Genomic DNA, 18493 nt, shown 5'->3' on the forward strand with positions numbered 1-18493 from the left:
TGACATCTTGTTTTATGACTGCTTCACTTAACAATGGATGCAATTTGTGGTCATAAGTCAAGGATCACCTGAATTGTAAACTGCATTTTTTTTAATGGTAACTACAGGTTGTTAGTGTCTAGAGGCAAAGCTGCCACCCTTTCTGCCTTACCAACTCCCATCTGCTATAGCAGTAGATGTTGTGATCTAGGCCCAAGTAGTTATTACCAGATATAATCAGTCCTAAACAAATATATTTTATTAGAACAGCTGAGAATTACTTCATTCTGAGCTTAGTCCAAATTAATTCCAAAACAAATCCTTCAGAAAAAGTCCTTCAGCCTTATCACAAACCTTTGTCTTTTCTGGCACCCTGCCAAAGGCTTTTCTTGGCAAAGCCCCACAAAGTTCAGAAACAAGAGACTCTGACTAGAAACAAATGTAGCAATGTTGCTTTGCTACAAAGAGCTCAAGAGCTGTTGCTGCTCTTTTAAGCCTTAGGGGAGGGGCCAGTCATCTCCTGGCCTTACTCCCCAGTCATCCTTTTTGGTTTAGCTGCTCTTTGCCTTCTAGCAGCTTTTCGCATGCATGCACTAGGAAAAGGCTCCTCCTGTTCATCTGCCTCTCTGCTGTCTGTCTCTGGAGGCTCCAGAGTTTGTGCATTTCTCTCAGATGGCCCCGGCCCCATCTCTGCCTACAACGCAGAACCCTTGTCCAGGCCTTCCCCTGACACCAGGACTGGCCCATTGTCCTCCCCAGCCTCCTCACTGTCCGACTCCACTGCCAGCTCTGCAGGCTGCTGGTGGACCACAACAGTAGAGTGGTGAACAAGCCAAGTGTATTGGTTCTTCTGAACTTGTCAAGAAACTCTAGCAGACACTTTCCTAATTCACTGAACTATAAGGAGGAGAAAATGTAACATAACCAGGCTTGCTAAATTGATTTCGGCCTCTTTAGGTTGACCAGACCAGGAAATCCACTCCATAGGAAGGCTCAAACTACTTTGACTGAGATTGACTACAATAACTGTGTAGTCAAGTGTGCAGTATCTTCTCCCTTCTTCTTATATCCAGTGAAACAGGATGAGCATGAGCCGCTTTGAAATATTACCTCATTGCTCTGGACTTAAAGATGCTTCAGTCCCTAAGATATGGTTCCTGAATATGTCTATCAAAGTCATCTTCATTGGTCTCCCTCCTTTAGAATGTCATGCTTTCTGGCTGGGATCCTCCATAAATCCTTCCCTAAAAGTTTGCACAGGAAGAGCAGAATCTTAAGTTGGAAAAAATGATCCTGTAAACACCCAAGTGCCAAGCCATCAAAGGGTTTCAAGATAACAAACCAAAATCTTGAACTGGACTTAGAAGCACACTGGTAACCAATGATCACAACACAGCACAGCTTTGTCATTGCTAAATCTGCTACATCCCATTAGCTCCATTATACAGACCAAACCAGGAAATCAGCTCTACAAGAAGGCTAAAGTTACTTTTATTGTCGTGTTTTACTGGCTACCGTTAACAGAAACCTGCAAGTATAATTGTTTTACTTTCCACCCCCTTTATACTCATGTGATTTAGGGAGGTGTCTGCCAAGTTGCTAGTGGGTAACTGCTTGGGGACTTATTACATGTTTTTTCTCTTGTCACTTTGGTAACAGATCTGGCCTATCAATATCGAAGTTAACTTCCTTATTCATTACAGCAGATCAACAGTCACCTTTTAGTCCGGTTAAAAATTCCAAGTGAGGAATTTTTAAAGGCTGTTTTATGTAGAGCACAATACAGCCATCAATGCACAAGAAGATCAGTGCATGAATGTCTATTACCAAATATTCCAATCCCTAAATTGGCACACCAGCCAAAGTTGGGCAAAGCCCCTCTCCCACTCAGCCACAAACCTCCAGTTACTTCTCTAGTAGGTATTCTGGAACAAAGGAGGACCCACACATCAAAAAGCCTCCTTTAGGAAGAGTAAGATTTTAGCTTAAGGCAAGAATGGAGCTGAGATCAAGCTAGATCAAGCCTCAACAAACAGTAAGTTCCACAATGCAGTTATTTAATCTGACCTTGTTTACATCTGTTCTAGTCCTTACAGCCTCCAGTCTAAGACTTGAAGTTCTTAAACACCCCTAACCCAGCCTGGGTGGCATTGGATGAAATTTATATCAAAGACTCTTTTTATCTGGGAAAATGTTCCAAAGACCAGGCCGCTTGTCTAAGAATAAACTCCGCTGAACTTAGTACAATTTACTTCTTTTAATTGCCTCCTGGTTGTAGCATGGGGTAATAATGGCATGGCACCAGGCTTCTTTTAAAACAGTCCTCGCTTTGTACTCTACCCCATACAAAGATAGTTCACGGTCAGTTGAAAAAAGTTGAACGTTCCCCCTATTAGATCTTGGACAACAGATTGAATGGTCAGTTTCCTTCTCTCAGGGACACGGAATTTCTCTTTTTAGATAGTTTTCTAAATTTGCAACAATACATATTAGTGGATACTATGCAAAATTATGTAGCATCTTGGTCCTACTTCAGGCAATTCGTGTCCTCTTTTTTCAGCCATGCTTGACACTGTAAATACAGATGCAACATAAACTTTCCAAACAAGGCTCCAGCTTCTTTCTGCATCATCTTTGTTCGTGGGTTGTTGTTGTTGTTTTTTTGCAATTGAAAAAATTATTTATTTATTTTGTCACACCATATATATAAGCATAAGCATGAAATTACTATACAATATATAAGCATATATATGAGTATGTAATAACTATATTAATTGGATTTAATGAAAGGAAACAATAGGACAGGAACAGTAGGCACGCTTGTGCTCTTATGCACGCCCCTTAGAGACCTCTTAGAAATGGGGTGAGGTCAATAGTAGACAGTTTTTGGTTGAAGCTTTGGGGATTTTGGGAAGACACCACAGAGTCAGGTAGTTTATTCCAAGCATTAACAACTCTGTTACTGAAGTCATATTTTCTGCAATCAAGATTGGAGCGGTTAACATTAGGCTTAAATCTATTGTGTGCTCATGTATTGTTGCAATTGAAGCTGAAGTAGTCTTTCACAGGAAGGACATTGCAATAGATGATTTTATGAGTTAAACTCAGGTCATGTCGAAGGTGGTGTAGTTCTAAATTTTCTAAGCCCAGGATTTCAAGTCTGGTGGCATAAGGTATTTTGTTGTATTCAGAGGAGTGGAGAACTCTTCTTGTAAAATATTTCTGGACACGTTCAATTGTATTGATGTCAGAAATGTGGTATGGATTCCAGACAAGCGAGCTGTATTCAAGAATTGGTCTAGCAAATGTTTTATATGCTCTGGTTAGTAGCGTAGTGTTTTTGGAGAAGAAGCTATGCAAGATTAGGTTTACAACTCTTAAAGCCTTTTTTGCTATGTAGTTGCAGTGGGCTTTGGCACTTAGATCATTTGATATGAAAACTCCAAGGTCTTTAACAGGGTGGGGGTCATCTGTAAGGTAATGTCCATCAAGCTTGTACTTAGTGTTTAGGTTCTTCTTTCCAATATGTAAGACTGAGCATTTGCTGGTTGAGATTTGGAGTTGCCAAGTTTTAGACCATTCAGATACAAAGTCAAGGTCTTTTTGAAGGGTAGTTGTATTGTTGGTGGTGTTAAATAGTTTGATGTCGTCAGCAAAAAGAACACGATCACTTGTAATATGGTCACAGAGATCATAATGTTGGTCCAAGAACGCTGCCTTGGGAAATGCCACTTTTGACAGGAACAGGATTTGATAGAGCATTGCCAATTTTGACCACTTGTTGTCTGTTTGACAGGAAAGCTGTTATCCAATTGTGGAGGGGTCCTAAAATGCCGTAAGATTTCAGTTTTAGGAGACGTTTATCATGTACTACTGAGTCAAAAGCTTTACAGAAGTCTATGTAGATCATACATATCTATGTACATATCTATGTAGATATGTAGTTTCTAAAAGGGGAACACTAGATCTTGGAGGAATCATTGTTTACGCTCTCCATGTTCTTCTTATATGACTCCTCTGCTACCTTGATTCCTTCGGGCCCAAGACAGGTACTATTATTTTTGCTGTATCTGAGGTTTGAAAATTGCCTGAGTTATGGTCTAAGCCATCAGATGCAAAGTTAAACAAGAGGCTTCAGAGCAATGCTGCGAGTTAACAAAACACAGTGGCATTTTCAAACCACAGTAATTTTTCATTATTGAAGATGCCCAGCGTGTTTTGTTTGAAGTGGGCTATTTTATGCAATCTTAATCCATTCTGCTGTTTCAGCAAGGCTTTTATTGGACTAGGAAGATCTTCTGATATTGCTCCTCCTTTCTTTGTATCAGCCTCTGAACTGACAGAATCAGCAATGAGCTGGGACTTTGTCAGACTCTGGCTTTTCCCTTAGAAGTTCCATTAAGTCTTCCAGAATCACAGGATTTCTTCCAGCAGCCTGGTTATTTGACTTCCTATATTGTTCTGTCATTTTCTGAAGAACTTCTAGTTAGAAACTGGTATGCACAATAGAGACAGTCTCATAATTTGATAAGAATGGACATCAGCTTGCGTCTCTGGCTCGGTTTTTTCTTCTACCAATGACCTGATTTGAATTCGTAGAGGGGGGAGAAATAGCATTTGAGTCAAATATACACTTGAGATATACAGTTCTTTCAATCACAGAGTTACACAAACCTTTACATCTTTCACAAAACAGAAGAGCTATGTGTGTGTTGGGGGGCGGGGAGTCTTCACTATGGAAAGCAGTTTTCCCGATCATTTGCACTGCAAAAAGCTGAAAACGAAGGTTACACTTCTGTTCACCCATTAAATACTTAAGCATTTTCCATTTTTCACTTTTTATATCATGTAGGTACGCCACCCCTTATTTGTGCACTTTTGTTCACCAATGGCCAGGTTGGCTGGGGAATTATGGGAATTGAAATGTACACATCTTAAAACAATTCAGACTGGGGAAAGCTGGCTGTTATGTGCAAAACAGAATCTAAAACTAAAATCAGGAAATCACTGTGGTGAAGGCATGAAAACGGCACACTGCATACTCAACCTCAGAGCGAGATTCAAAGAAACTTATTTCTCAGAAATCTGCGTAAAATTGGGTTACATGAGACAGGGTTCTGATGCAGGAAGTCTGTGTGTATGGTGTAGTGGTTAAGGCACCAGCTAGAAAGCGGGAAACCATGAGTTCAAGTCCTGCCTTAGCCATGAAAGCTGGCTGGGTGACTTTTGGCCAGTCATGATCTCTCGGTCTAACCCACCTCACAGGGTTGTTGTTGTGGGGAAAAATAGATTGAGGAAAGAAGTATTAGGTACGTTTTGCTGTCTTGTGTTACTTATAAAGTAATGAAGGCAGAATAAAAATATAATAAATAAATCTAGATTACAAGTAATCCTTGACTTACAACAGTTCATTTAGTGACTGTTTGAAGTTACAATGGCACTAAAAAAAATGACATCACCATTTTTCAAACTGATGACCGTTGCAGCATCCCCCATGGTCATGTGACTTTCATTCGGATGCTTGACAACCGACTCACATTTATGACGGTTGCAGTGTCCCAGAATCACGTGATTACCTTTTGCAACCTTCTGACAAGCAAAATCAATGTGGAAACCAGATCCACTTAACAACCATCTTACTATCTTAACAACTGCAGTGATTCCCTTCACAAATGTGGCAAGAAGTCGTAAAATGGAGCAAAACTCACTTTTCAAATTTCTTACTTTGCAACATAAATTTAGGGCTCAATTGTGGTCGTAAATCAAGGACTATCTGTGCTGCTATAAACTCACAAATGGGCTTCAGTCAACCTCTTTTTCAGAGATTCAAAATACTTCTGCCAGATCACTTTTAACAGCTGACTCAGACGGTATGTGCCAATAGGAGTGAAGCCAAATAAAGCCATCATGTATCAAATTATCAAGGGATCAGCTGATTTCAGTGGGATCCAGCCAAGATAGATGCAAACAAAGATGTTTCATATTTTAAAGTCATCATCGGGTTTTTTGCCACAATTACTTTTATGCATCATGCTTGGATTCACTGCCTTATAGGCACACGTTTAAACAATTAGTCATCTACAACAGGGAGTCATCTCACTCAGCATCTAGCAGCATTTCCAAGCACTGGAACACCAAACATTTGGCTGGTGGGATATGTTCTATTCAATGGGTTTTATCTTGGATTACTACCTAATCAATGTGCAGTATCCTGAAGATGTCAGTCATAATCAGACCTGGTCAGGACATAGAGAGAAGTCCACATAGTCATTCCAGATGTGTAGGAGAAACTGAGAAAAAAAGACCATCCTGGAAAAGAGCAATGGCAACTCACTTTCATTCTATTGCCTTTTAAAAGTCACGGTGGTGAAGGCGTGAAAGCTGCACACTCTGCATACAAAAAAATACAGCTGTTTCTATCTAGGTACCAGGAGATGATCTTCTGAATGGAAGATGACCTCACCTTTGCTTATATGATAGGGAACACAATCGTAGTAGACAATAAAGATTACATAAATATGCAAGAAGCATTACTTAGGCAAAGAAGCTGATGCATATTTAAAGACCCAGAACACAGGATAATATTTGGAAGCAGTTCAAGCAGATACCGCTCTGATTCACTGATAATCAGGCTTACAAGAGTCTATTATTGTAGCCAAACTCACTAAAGTATAGTTTTGATTTTCCTGTGGGCTTGATTTCCTGGTTTGGTCTACCTCGTGGGGCTGACAATCATTCTCCAGCAAATAGGGCCTCTAGGGCCTCTGTGGCTCAGACTGGTAAGACAGTCTGTTATTAACAGCAGCTGCTTGCAATTACTGCAGGTTCAAGCCCCACCAGGCCCAAGGTTGACTCAGCCTTCCATCCTTTATAAGGTAGGTAAAATGAGGACCCAGATTGTTGGGGGCAATAAGTTGACTTTGTATATAATATACAAATGGATGAAGACTATTGCTTGACATAGTGTAAGCCGCCCTGAGTCTTCGGAGAAGGGCAGGATATAAATGCAAATTAAAAAAAAAATGAATGGACTGCTGCCTGTAAAATGATCCTCTAAGGCAGTGATGACTAATCTTTTCCGGACCGAGTGCCCAAAGCGCGTGCACACTCGCGTGAATATGCATGCGTGCGCCCAAACCCCAAAATGGAATGCACACGTGGCCCCCCACATGCACCCTGTCCCCCATGCATGCGCCCCACCCCATGCATGAACACACATCTCTGCACATGCCCCACCCCCATGCATGTGCACGCAGCCCCCTGCACGCACCACGCCCCCTGGGAAAGTGCAGCAGAGACCCAAAGACCAGCTGGCTGGCGGGAGGCGCATGTGCATGTGTGGCGGAGCTGAACTGGGGCGATGGCTCGCGTGCCCACAGACAGGGCACTGCGTGCCACCTCTGGCATGTGTGCCATAGGTTCGCCATTTAAGGAAAGAGCCAAACCATTCCTCCTTTTAATATTGAAGAGACCGTGGAATCCTGCTGGGATAAATCAGACATTCCTTTAACATTTGCTTACAGTCCTGCATTATATACAAATGTATGTCCCCTGCTACCCCCTCGTCTCTCACAATGTTTGGCCTGATGAGAACTGAACTCCAAAACATCCAGTAGATACCGGGTTACCTAATCTAGATGGCACTATGTAGTATTAGCTCATTTGATTTGTGACAGACCTGCTGCCCTATAATCTGGGGTCTTCTATTTCTTTCTGCGGTGCAGAATCCCACAATAGTCTCCCCATAGCCACCACTCCCCCTTTCAAGAAATCAGCTGAAATCTATGCTTTACTCCCCCTTAAACTAAAGACTGTGCCTTAATGCCAAGCAGCTGTGAAAACAGAGCCAAATATCAACATCCAATGGTTTCCAAGAAGTTTTCCTTTCTTTCAGGAGAAAACTATTGATGAACATTTGAAAGCACCTTGATTGGTTGAACTCCCTTAGTTCACCGCTGCAATCTATTAAACTGAGTTTGACGTCTCAAATTAAAAATAGGAGCCAAACAATCCGATGGAAGAGGGGAAAAAAGCTCCTTCGCACGCTTCTTTGCATATAAGAAGAACAAACAGGGACGGACAGATGCTCACAATCAAGCAGAAAAACGAGAAGAGACCATATGTACAAAGACCTGCGAGCGATTACAAGATGTACAGCCAGCGTGCGCAAATGCGAGGAGCGGAAATGCGTATTTGCATACGCTCAACAAATTAACCATTTTTACAGTGTGTGAGAGTAATTAAAAATCGAGGTGCTACATAAAGACAAACAGGTCCTGCCCCAAAAGATTTAAAATCTAATTGCCCACCTCATCCTGTGCATCTCCACTCACAAGAAAGCTTCCAAAGTGCAATAGGATTTGCTCTTAGATGAAAGGGTGAAAGATCAGGGGAACGAACCGAGGTGAAGAAAATCAAAGCGACAACCGCAGCAAATGAGATGCAAAAATATGTCAGCTTGCAAGTTTGTTTTGGCTGCTGAAGCACTTTCATTGTAAATTTTAGAGATCTGTGCACTTTTTAATCCACGGACGATTCTGAAGGGATAGGTAGAAATTAGCCTTATTAAAGTCTGGTTAAAATGCTTTAGGTTAGCATTATAACACTCCAAATTGCAAAAGCGTATTAACAGAACAAAAATAGTTCAGGGCACTGTTGTTGTTTTTTAACGCACGGTAAGAATGTCCGCGTTTTCACGCCTGCAATAAACCTGCCAAATACATCAGTATTATTCGTTTGATGGAAGGGGAAGGTGGGGAGAGAATGGAAGAAGAAACATGTAATGAGTTCTACAGGGAAAAAAAATAATAATCCAAGGTTTCTAAATCCAGGGTTGAACTACAAAGCTGGAAGGATATGTCATTACATGATCATAAAGGTATTCTTTTGCCAAGAGGAAACTCAGATGGAACCATCCCGACTGGTCCTCCCACCATTCTTTCCCTTCACACAACAACCCTGCCAGGTAGACGAGTCTAAAAGGCGAGGCGAGTTAACTTCGGGCATCTCTGAGCCAAATCACATCTGAGCAGAATCCGAAGCCGGGTCTCCCCACCTTAGATCGAGCTCACTCTTACAGCCAGGCTTGGGTATCCCTTCCCAACCCCCGCCACCCAAAAGTCATAAATCTGCTTAAAAGGGGGGCGAAAGCGGGGGGAGGGGGAGAGGCTGCCACCAGGACAGCGAAGAGACCTAATTCTTGCAAAGCCGGCAAAGGGCAGCAGCGCCGGCTCCGTCTTTGTCTCCCATTCATTTGCCCACGGGGAGGGGGGGGTGGAGGACGTGGGGACCACACCGATTCTTGGGGTGGGGTCCGTGGCACTGAAGCGGCTTTGACACCTGGGCAGCGCGGATGGGCAGGAGCCACGGGGGCATCTCGGGTGACAAAGCCAAGCGGGGAGAAGGCATAAGGCACAGGGGAGAACGAGGAGGAGGAGGCGAGTTTTTTGTTTTTGTTATTGTTTTCCTTACCCCATCGTCGCTTTCTTCCATCTTCCATCTCCCGGACAATCCCACCCCTCTTTTCCTCTCGCTCGCTGCAACAATAGTCCGAGGAGGGTGGGATGCCCGGGGGTTGTTGCTGTTGCTGCTGCTGCTGCCTCTGGCCGCCCAGCGCGCGGCGTCCTGCTTCTCCCACCTTTCTTGCCGCCGAATCCTTTTGTTAAAGAAGCAGAAGCCGCGAAGCGCCGCTCAGAGCCGCGGCAGCCGAGGCTGAGGACTTGACTGGGGGCTCCTCCGGCATTTGCCTCAGCCGCCGCCGCCGCCAGCAGCTCTCTCACACGGGCTTGAAGGATGGCAGCGGCGAGGAGTCGGCATGACAACGCGAGGGGGGCATCCGCTCCCGAGGCGGCCGCCTCGCCTGACGCTGCCAGCCGCCCCAGCCCGGAGGGACGGCGACTCGACCCTTCTGAGCATGTGCGAAACCTTTCCCTCGGCCGCCTTCCCTTCGAGGGCCCGCACATGAGCACTGAGGAGCAGCGAAGCCGTGAGAGGAAGCGTTTCCTGCCCGGAGCCAAGCGAGGCTTGCGTGGAATCCGAATCCCAGCGGAGTGCTCACTTTTGCTCCGAGTTTGGCTTTTCGGGAAGGGCTGCTTATAGCAATGGTGCCCGTCTCTTTGTCCACGAAAAGGATCCGGCGAGTCCGAGACTCGGGTGTCTCTGCTGTTTTAGCAAGCGCCGTGCAAAGAAAGACGCCCGCGTGGCAAGGAAGTTTTGGGATCCGTGGATGGAGTACCTGCGTGGACTTACTTAAAAGGAGGGAAAGTTTCCTTTTTCCTTTCTTTTAAAGAGAAACCCCCACACACACCCCACCCCATCCCGCTATGAAGCAAAATATGGGGTGAAGGAACTAATTCTCGGGATAGCGTCCCCTAGACAGGAGCGAACTCAAAGGAGTAAGGAGTGCATTCAACTAACTACACGTCGCGGCTGCAATTCTGTATAATCTCCTTCCCCCGACTGGAACCTTGCAAAAGGGCTGCGCTACAACACACGCACGCACGCATCCAAGTTCCCCAAACGTTTCTTTCTCAAACCCCCAAAACTTTAAGCTTAAACTGTCTGCTGTTGACCTCACTCCATTCCTAAGAGGTCTGTAAGGGGCATCTGCGTGCCTACCGTCCCTGTCCTACTGAGTCCTTTCATTATATCCAATTTATATCGTTATTACATGCTTATACTCATATATATGCTTATATGTTGTATTGTTACTTCATGCTTATGCTTATGTATGCTGTTATGACAAATAAAATAAAATAAATAAATAAAAATATTCCTTTTTACTTTTTTCATGTATCCAAATTATGTTTATCTTATATATGATTGACAAATAAAAATAAATAAAAACTAAATAAATAAATGTTCCACCAGGTGGGATTATGAAAGCCATGTTGCGCTTGTCTGGAGTGCTCCGCCTTGGAGAAGGCAGCTGTGGGTGTGCTTGCCCTGCGTGTAAGACTAAGTGATTTGTGAGAATCAGCATGAATTGAGGCTGGATCCCGCCAACAAGTGAGAAATAAATAATTAAGCCTTTTTATATCCCACTGATTTGAATGGAACCAAAGAAAAGTTCCCTGGACTGTCAGAGGCACACCGTATCAACGCCTATTAAAGAGCAGAAAATAACTGTTTAGGGATATATATATATGCAAATAGCCTAAAGTTAGTTTCACTAGAAATTATTTTAGCATACTTTTGACAAGGCTTGAATTCGATTGCATTTTTTTTATAAATGAGGAACAAAGGAAATGGCTGGTTTTCTGCTTGGAAATAGAATACCATCTGCAAGAAAACCGCCTTTCTTAAAGTGACCGTCTTTTTGGATCATTATAGTGAAGCCAGGTTTCGTATGACATTTCTGCTCCAGGCAATAAAAGATGTAGAATTGCCTTGTCCAGGAAGAATTGCAGGTTCAATCCTTCGCTTTTCCTTGATTATGATGCCATGTTTAGCTTTTTCTCATAAATCTAAAAAAGATTTAAGACAGATTTGGATGTGTGTTCCTGCATTTTGGAAGCCCAGCATAAGACATACAGAGAAAGTCATCAGTTTGTTGACTCAAGTGTGACTCACACTTAAGAGGAATCCAGCCTCTGAGCACAAAGCAGATTAATCTGGGCCACGTGTGCATGTCCAGTTTTTCCCAATAGTTGTGCTTTCTCTTTCTCTTACTCCCTCTGCATACCAGCTGCTGAAGGAGGACAGAATCTTGATCAGATTCTTGCTTTTGGACTGCTTAAGCATAGCAGGAAACAGGATGTAAGAATATATATGACTTCCTTCCCTCCCCCACTCCCCATTTTTCTCCAGATATCATTGGAAGTTTCTTTTAAGTTACCCAGTAATTGACATTTTTTAATCAGATTTACAGAAGAAGAAAAAAACAAATGAGCAATTGGGAAATTATTGAGAACAGCCTATGTGGCTGTCAAGAGAAAATCAAGATCTTAAAATCATGACAAGATCTTAAAAATGGAAATCTTGTGATTTTAAATAGAGGATGGGTAGATACTTATTGTTTTCTGGATTCTGGCATATTAAGAGACTTTTTTTTCATAGAGGCCTTCTTTTTTCATAAAAATAATTTTCAGGATTTGTTTGCCAGATATATTATTCCAAGAAATGGTGATAAGGATAGAAACAGATAGGTTAAATATAGAAATGATTTATCCCCGTATTGTATAAATCACATTTAATGAGGTTGTAGAGCAGGGATAGTCAACCTTTTTATACCTACCGCCCCCTTTTGTATCTCTGTTAATAAAATTTTCTAACCGCCCACTGGTTCCACAGTAATGCACCGTGTATTGTTGTCTGCACATGCCTCTCACGCATCGTGGATTGGGTGGGTGGGGGCGCCGGCTACCAGCTCTGCTTGTCTGTTACAGCTGGGTGGTGTGGGGGGAGATGCGTGAGCTATTCTGGGACGAGGCTCTTTTGTTTGCAGTCACACTATAGCGCCATTTAGTTTCACTTGGGTAACTAAACTTATGCGCGGGCGATACAAATAGTATATTTTCAGAAATTTAATTTTTCACAGGGAATTTTATGAAAACCTAATGAAAATGTTTTTAAATAATGCTATGAAAATTTTTTAAAAAGTCAATTAAATTAAAAAAAAGGAAAGTGCTTCACTATCGGACAAAACCCCTACCGCCTACCATGAAAACTGGAATGCCCACTAGTGGGTGGTAGGGACCAGGTTGACTACCACTGTTGTAGAGCATGCTTATGCCATAAGCTACAACTAAATTTTAGTAATATAAATCCAACGAGTCACATAAAGGGAATGTTATTTTAATATTTCATTTACAGAGTTTTTTTTAAAGTGAAATATTAAAGCTAGTGCCCTGGCTTTCAATGACCCAGATATTAAGAATTTACAATTGTGTATCTGTTAACATCCCATAATGTAGGATGCATTAGGTTGTAAATCTACAAACTTAGAAACATTTAGAGCTCATACCTATACATTTTAAACAATACTGTAGCAGACAATCCAGTTTTCTTTTAGTATCTGTAACCATTGGAAAATTATTACTCCTGACTTATATGAATAAATGAATTTTTATTATGGTATATGACCAGTCATTAAACATGTTTTGTGTGTATTTAATATGTTTGTGTATATGTGTAGGAAATGACAAGGCTGATCCCAAGGGAGTGGTCAAAACATATCATTAGTCCCTAGTTCCTTCATACCCACACAAGATCTAAGCCCATCTCACTTGTGTTCTATTACCTTATCTATCACCTACCATATTTGCTTTGATCACCAGTAGTTCAGATTCTTGTAAACAGCCTAACCTTTATATTCATTTGAACTACCTGGATTTCCTGCTTGACAATAGTAATTGTTGATTCCTGGCAATTGCCTAGACAGGCCCCTGTAATTCTCTTGGCAAAATTTCAGAAGTAGTTTGCCATTACCTCCTTCCTAGGGCTGAGAGAGAGAGAGACTGATCCAAAGTCACCCAGTTGGCTTTGTGCCTAAGGCAGGACTAGAATTCACAATCACCCAGATTCTGATGCCTTAACCACTACACCAAACTATATAAGCACATTATATAGGGTACATGAACTAATCTTAGTTAGCTACTCCTGAATGTAACAAGTGTAACAAATCTGTGATTTGGGTTGATATTAGCCTAAGTCAGGATCCAACTTGCTTGGTTTCGCCATAGCTCACATAAACCTTGGTTTTATGGATTGTCCATCATATTTCATGCCTTAGTGTAATGTGTGAATAACTAAATAAATAAATAAATAAATAAATAAATAAATAAATAAATAAATAACGTTTAATGAGTGTCTTACTTATTCAACAAGCCATGGAGTTAATTGTGACTTGAGATCTTTTGGTTAATATAAGGAGTGACCTGATGGATAAGATCAAGATCCAACAAGCTAGTCCTGCATGATGATGAATTATTTCTCCAGCCAATTACAGTGACCAGATGAACTATCAAAAAGTAACAAGGGGATATGAGTAGCTTTTCCTTTTTTTCTCCTGATACATTACAATACTTGCAGTGTTTGATTTTCTTTTTATGACTTCTGTAAAAGGACCTTCAGAACCCTTCATACGGAATACCGGCGAGAACATAGCAGTTGTGTACTGTGTACTCTGGCTGCAGGGCAAAGTTTTCAAACCTAGGGTGGAGTCTGCCTCTATCTTGGTTTACAAATCCTGCTGCTAGCCTCCAGCTGTGAATTAGCCACCCGCATGGAGAGAACTGTGGCAAGCTGATCTGAAAACTTTACTGTACACCGAGACATATGGTTGCAATTTGGTTGGCGACAGCGTGTTGTAGAGTACTATATCATATGACAGCTCAGATCAGTTAGCCTGCCAGATGAATGAATAACACTCGAAAAATTGCAGGAGAGAGGGATGGGGAGAACAGAGTGGAATACATGTGTTGTATCACTTAAATTAAATTGTACTAATATTCAGCATTTAGACTACTTGTCTCATTCAGTACATAAGTCTTTTTTTTTTTGTCCTTACAGCAACTTTGTAAATACAATACTGTTACTGCAAAAATATGATCTGCAGCAAAATGTTTCTTTTCCAAAAAGGAAAGTTCCACTCCTGGGTTCGAATAGTCGTTCCCAACCAGACAATCCATTCTTTTCTCCCCTGCCACTTTCCTTTTCTAACTGTAACGGTATATTCCACCTGTCCCAAATGTGCTCACTTTTTAGAGGCTGTTTACTGATGTTTTTGCCACATGTGTTCTCATGTATTGACCCACTTTCACATTTCTTGCAGTTCTGCCAAGTACGCTGATGCAACCCATGATTCCTGGACTCTGTTTTGGTTCAGTCAAAATGTACAAACCCAACAGCAGGTTTTAACGTTAGTTTGATGTTGCAGGTGAGAAGAGGCTGGTGTCAGTGTAATGTTACAAATGGAAAGTAAAGATAAGTGAGAGTTGATATGAAATGATCCAGTAGGTTCATAATGGAATCAAAGAAAGGAAGCTCTTGGTTTGTATCCATTGGAAATACCTATTCTACAGAAATTTTACATTGTATTTCAGGATACATAATTTAATTATTTAAGGCTATATTGAATCAGGTCGATCCAGCATTCTGTTCCTGTATTTGTGGGAACATCACAGGTGTAGCATGACAGCAATAGCACCTTCACACTTCTTGTCACAGCAGCCTGTGGCATTACACTCCTGGTAATGAAGTGTTATACAACCGTCACAATTAAGACTCATTGGTACTCTTCTTCTCCATTCAGTGGTATAGTTCTGGAGACAATTACTGTAAGACAAGTGTAATTATGTATGTTGATATGATGCATCTAGACCAGTGATGGCTAACCTTTGCTGGACTGAGTCCCCAAAGCACGTGCAAAACCCCAAAAATGCAATGTGTGCGTGGCCCCCGCACACGCACACCACTCCTGTGCATGCATGTGCCCCCTGCATGCTCCCCGCCCCCACCCGTATGTATGCAGCTCTTGCACAGCCCCGCCCCACCACACATACGCATGTGACCCCACCCACAGCCTTGCCCCCATGCATGCATGTGCACCCCCCACACGCACACCGCCACCCATACATGTGCGGTAGAGACCCGACGACCAGCTGGCTGGCACGGGGTGCACACGCATGCGTGGCGGAGCTGAACTGGGGCGACGGCTCGGGCACTATAGGGACAGATAGGGCACTATGTGCCACAGGTTTGCCATCATGGATCTAGACTGTAGAAACAAAACTAAAAATCTGGCAAAAATTATATCGCAAAGGGCAAAATTTACCATCACTGACATGTTTACAAACTCTGGAAAAATAAAAAGCTGCATCAAGAAAGATAGGCTTTTAAGACAAATGACAGAATTTGAAACACATGTATAGAATCAAGATTACCAATCAAGATGTATATATATAGATTGCTATTAAAATATGACAAGCAAGCAGTTGAACAAAATGTTTTACAGATGGCACATAACTCCTTCCATAATTGTAAAAATAAATCATATAATAAATGTTGGAGATGTTTTAATATGGAAAGAACATTTTATCATACTGTAGTGATCACGTAGAAAAATTCAAAATTGCTGAAAGGTATATGTATACAAATTATTTCCCTCTATCTCTTCTCAACCATTTTTCTGTACTATGTTCAGTTGTACAATAATCTTAATAAGAGTTGCAGCAATCAGAGCTATAGATAACATTTCAAATAATATATACAGAAAGATGCCACTTATGTATACTAACTAAGACTGTACTAAACTTAGTGGTCTATTACACAATAGTCTCACACTGGTTTTCATTAAGCCATCCTTCAGAATCACCAAACCACTTTCAGCCTGTTTCAGCCTCCAAGGGCAAAATCAGTATGTGTGTGAAAGCTCGTTGATCTTAATCTGGAATTTTCCAAGTGTGTTGAGACTAAAGCTACCAGGACCACATCAGTAAAACTTTTTAACAATACTAGTCCTCCAAGAGCTGGAAAGCATCAGACTGGGGAATACTGAAGTACTGGTAGAATTTAATACTTGTCAAACTTAATTGCAACATGGCTAGCCAAGTCGTAAGTCATCAAAAAGCTATGCCAAAGGAGGGTGTGCACTGACACATTTAAAGTGGAGATTATTTGAAGGAAGGAGCACCCTAATCTTGAATTAATGTCATTAAAATCATTTTATGGAAAATTAGGTATAATAGTTTCTTTTTGTTGTGGTTGTTAAGTTTAAGACAGCCTTATGGAATTGTAGCCAAATGCACATATACACTCGCCACAAAAACATTTGATTGCCCGGTGTCTATTCGAAGGGTTATGCCAATCCAATCCTGTTAAAAATAAGAGCAAGGTCCATGGAGCAATACTGTTGCGAAGGAAATAATATAATCTAGTATGAGATTAGGAGAGCCTCACTGGGTAATCTTTACCAAGAAACTGTGCTAAACAAATCTAATCAATCGAAATAAAGGAAAGCTTAATGCAATGAGGGAAACTCCCGTTTCCATCTCTCAAGACAGACCTACCCTTAGAAGTATAAGGTCAACTGAAGAAGAAATTGCATTGCACTTTGTGATTCAAATTCAGTTCAAAATTTAATTTCATAATACCAAGCAGAGGGTCTAAAATACACTTCTCTAGGACACATGAAAAAAAGAACAAATACAGCTTCTTTGAAAATGAGTCTTCTACAGTATTTGGTCCTTGTTGACTGCAGTGAAGCAGGGGAACAGATAATTCAGAGAAGCAGTTCTTGATGGTATATATTCTCCTTTGATATTGTCACAGAATTACGCCTTGCAAATATATTGATTGCTTATTAGCTGCCATTGGGATCTAAAACCAGCTCTGTTCCCTTCGTGTTTGTGCTTAAAATGCAGATGAGTGTGGGAAACTTGAATTTCAGTTTTTAACCATGGAATATGCCGGGAACTAAAACTCCCAGGAGAGTCTATGAAAAGTTGCAAACCTGTAGCAACTGTAGTTAGCATGCTTACTGACTTCCTCAACCTGGCAATTTCAGAAGTGTAGAAGCCAGTGTTGGAAAAAGCTGATACAGTATACATGAGCTGGAAGAAAGTTCTCAAAACATATAGTTCATTAGTTAGCACACCAAGCATTCACTGAGAACATTCTTGTAATTATTTGTATGTCTCCAAGTCAAGCCAAGAAATACCTTGCAATTTTGCACAATTGATATGGCATCAATATTATAGATAAGTAAAATAAAAAAATAAAAGTAACATTGGGAGATAGTTTGCTGTAGTGGTTAAGCCATTAGGCTAGAAACAGGGAGACTCCAAGTTCTAGTCCCTCCTTAGCTGTGAAAACCAGCTGGGCAACCTTGGACCAGTCACTCTCTCTCAGCCTATCTCACCTCACAGGGTTGTTGTTGTGGGAAAAATTGGAGGAGAAAGGTATGTTGGATATGTTCGCTGCTTTGAGTTATGTGTAAAAATAATAAAGGTGGGATTTAAACAATAAATAAATATTTTTTTCTAAAGTTTAGGAGCCATTATTTGTTTTAGTACTGAGTGAACCACAATTAACTTGGTTTGCATATGGAAGGCCAGAACTAAGCAAACTACAATGTTGCTTAAAACAATTGATAAATCTGGCTACGATTTGTTTAACTGTGGTTCATTGATTAAGCCAAAGTGTATTCCCATGAGTCATCAGACGATAGCTATGGTTTACAGGCTGAATTGCCAAAAGTGCCAAATCAAAATTAAAATTATGTTTTAAAAGGATGAATGTAATGAATCCAGTTGGTACCCAGATATGATTACAGTAGGTACAATAAGCTTCTTTTCTCAAACATTCTTTTTTAACTTTTCCACTGGTTCTCATTATCTAATTCAGTGCATTATTGACAAAAGCAAATTTGTCACCTTGTTGGCAGGAGTGTAGAATTAACCATCCTCTAATTTACCTGGCACACTGGGAGACAGAGTGGTACAAGGGGTAATGGAGCCTAGAGACTACACTCTAGGCTAGGAGCCTAGAGACCACACTCTAGTACAGGGTCTCC

General features: G+C 41.4%; 1 protein-coding gene across 1 annotated transcript in view; it reads right to left on the reverse strand.

The window, feature by feature from the left end:
* PSD3 (pleckstrin and Sec7 domain containing 3) overlaps positions 1 to 10762 on the reverse strand; it is a 200946-nt gene extending 190184 nt beyond the window's left edge. The window contains exon 1 of the mRNA XM_058168824.1: positions 9451 to 10762. Coding sequence (XP_058024807.1) covers positions 9451 to 9471 — 21 coding nt within the window. The 5' untranslated portion in view covers positions 9472 to 10762. The remainder of the gene's footprint in view (positions 1 to 9450) is intronic.
* Between the last annotated feature and the right edge of the window lie 7731 nt (positions 10763 to 18493).

Source organism: Ahaetulla prasina, chromosome 2 (assembly GCF_028640845.1).
Source record: "Ahaetulla prasina isolate Xishuangbanna chromosome 2, ASM2864084v1, whole genome shotgun sequence".
NCBI classification, from domain to species: Eukaryota; Metazoa; Chordata; class Lepidosauria; order Squamata; family Colubridae; genus Ahaetulla; species Ahaetulla prasina.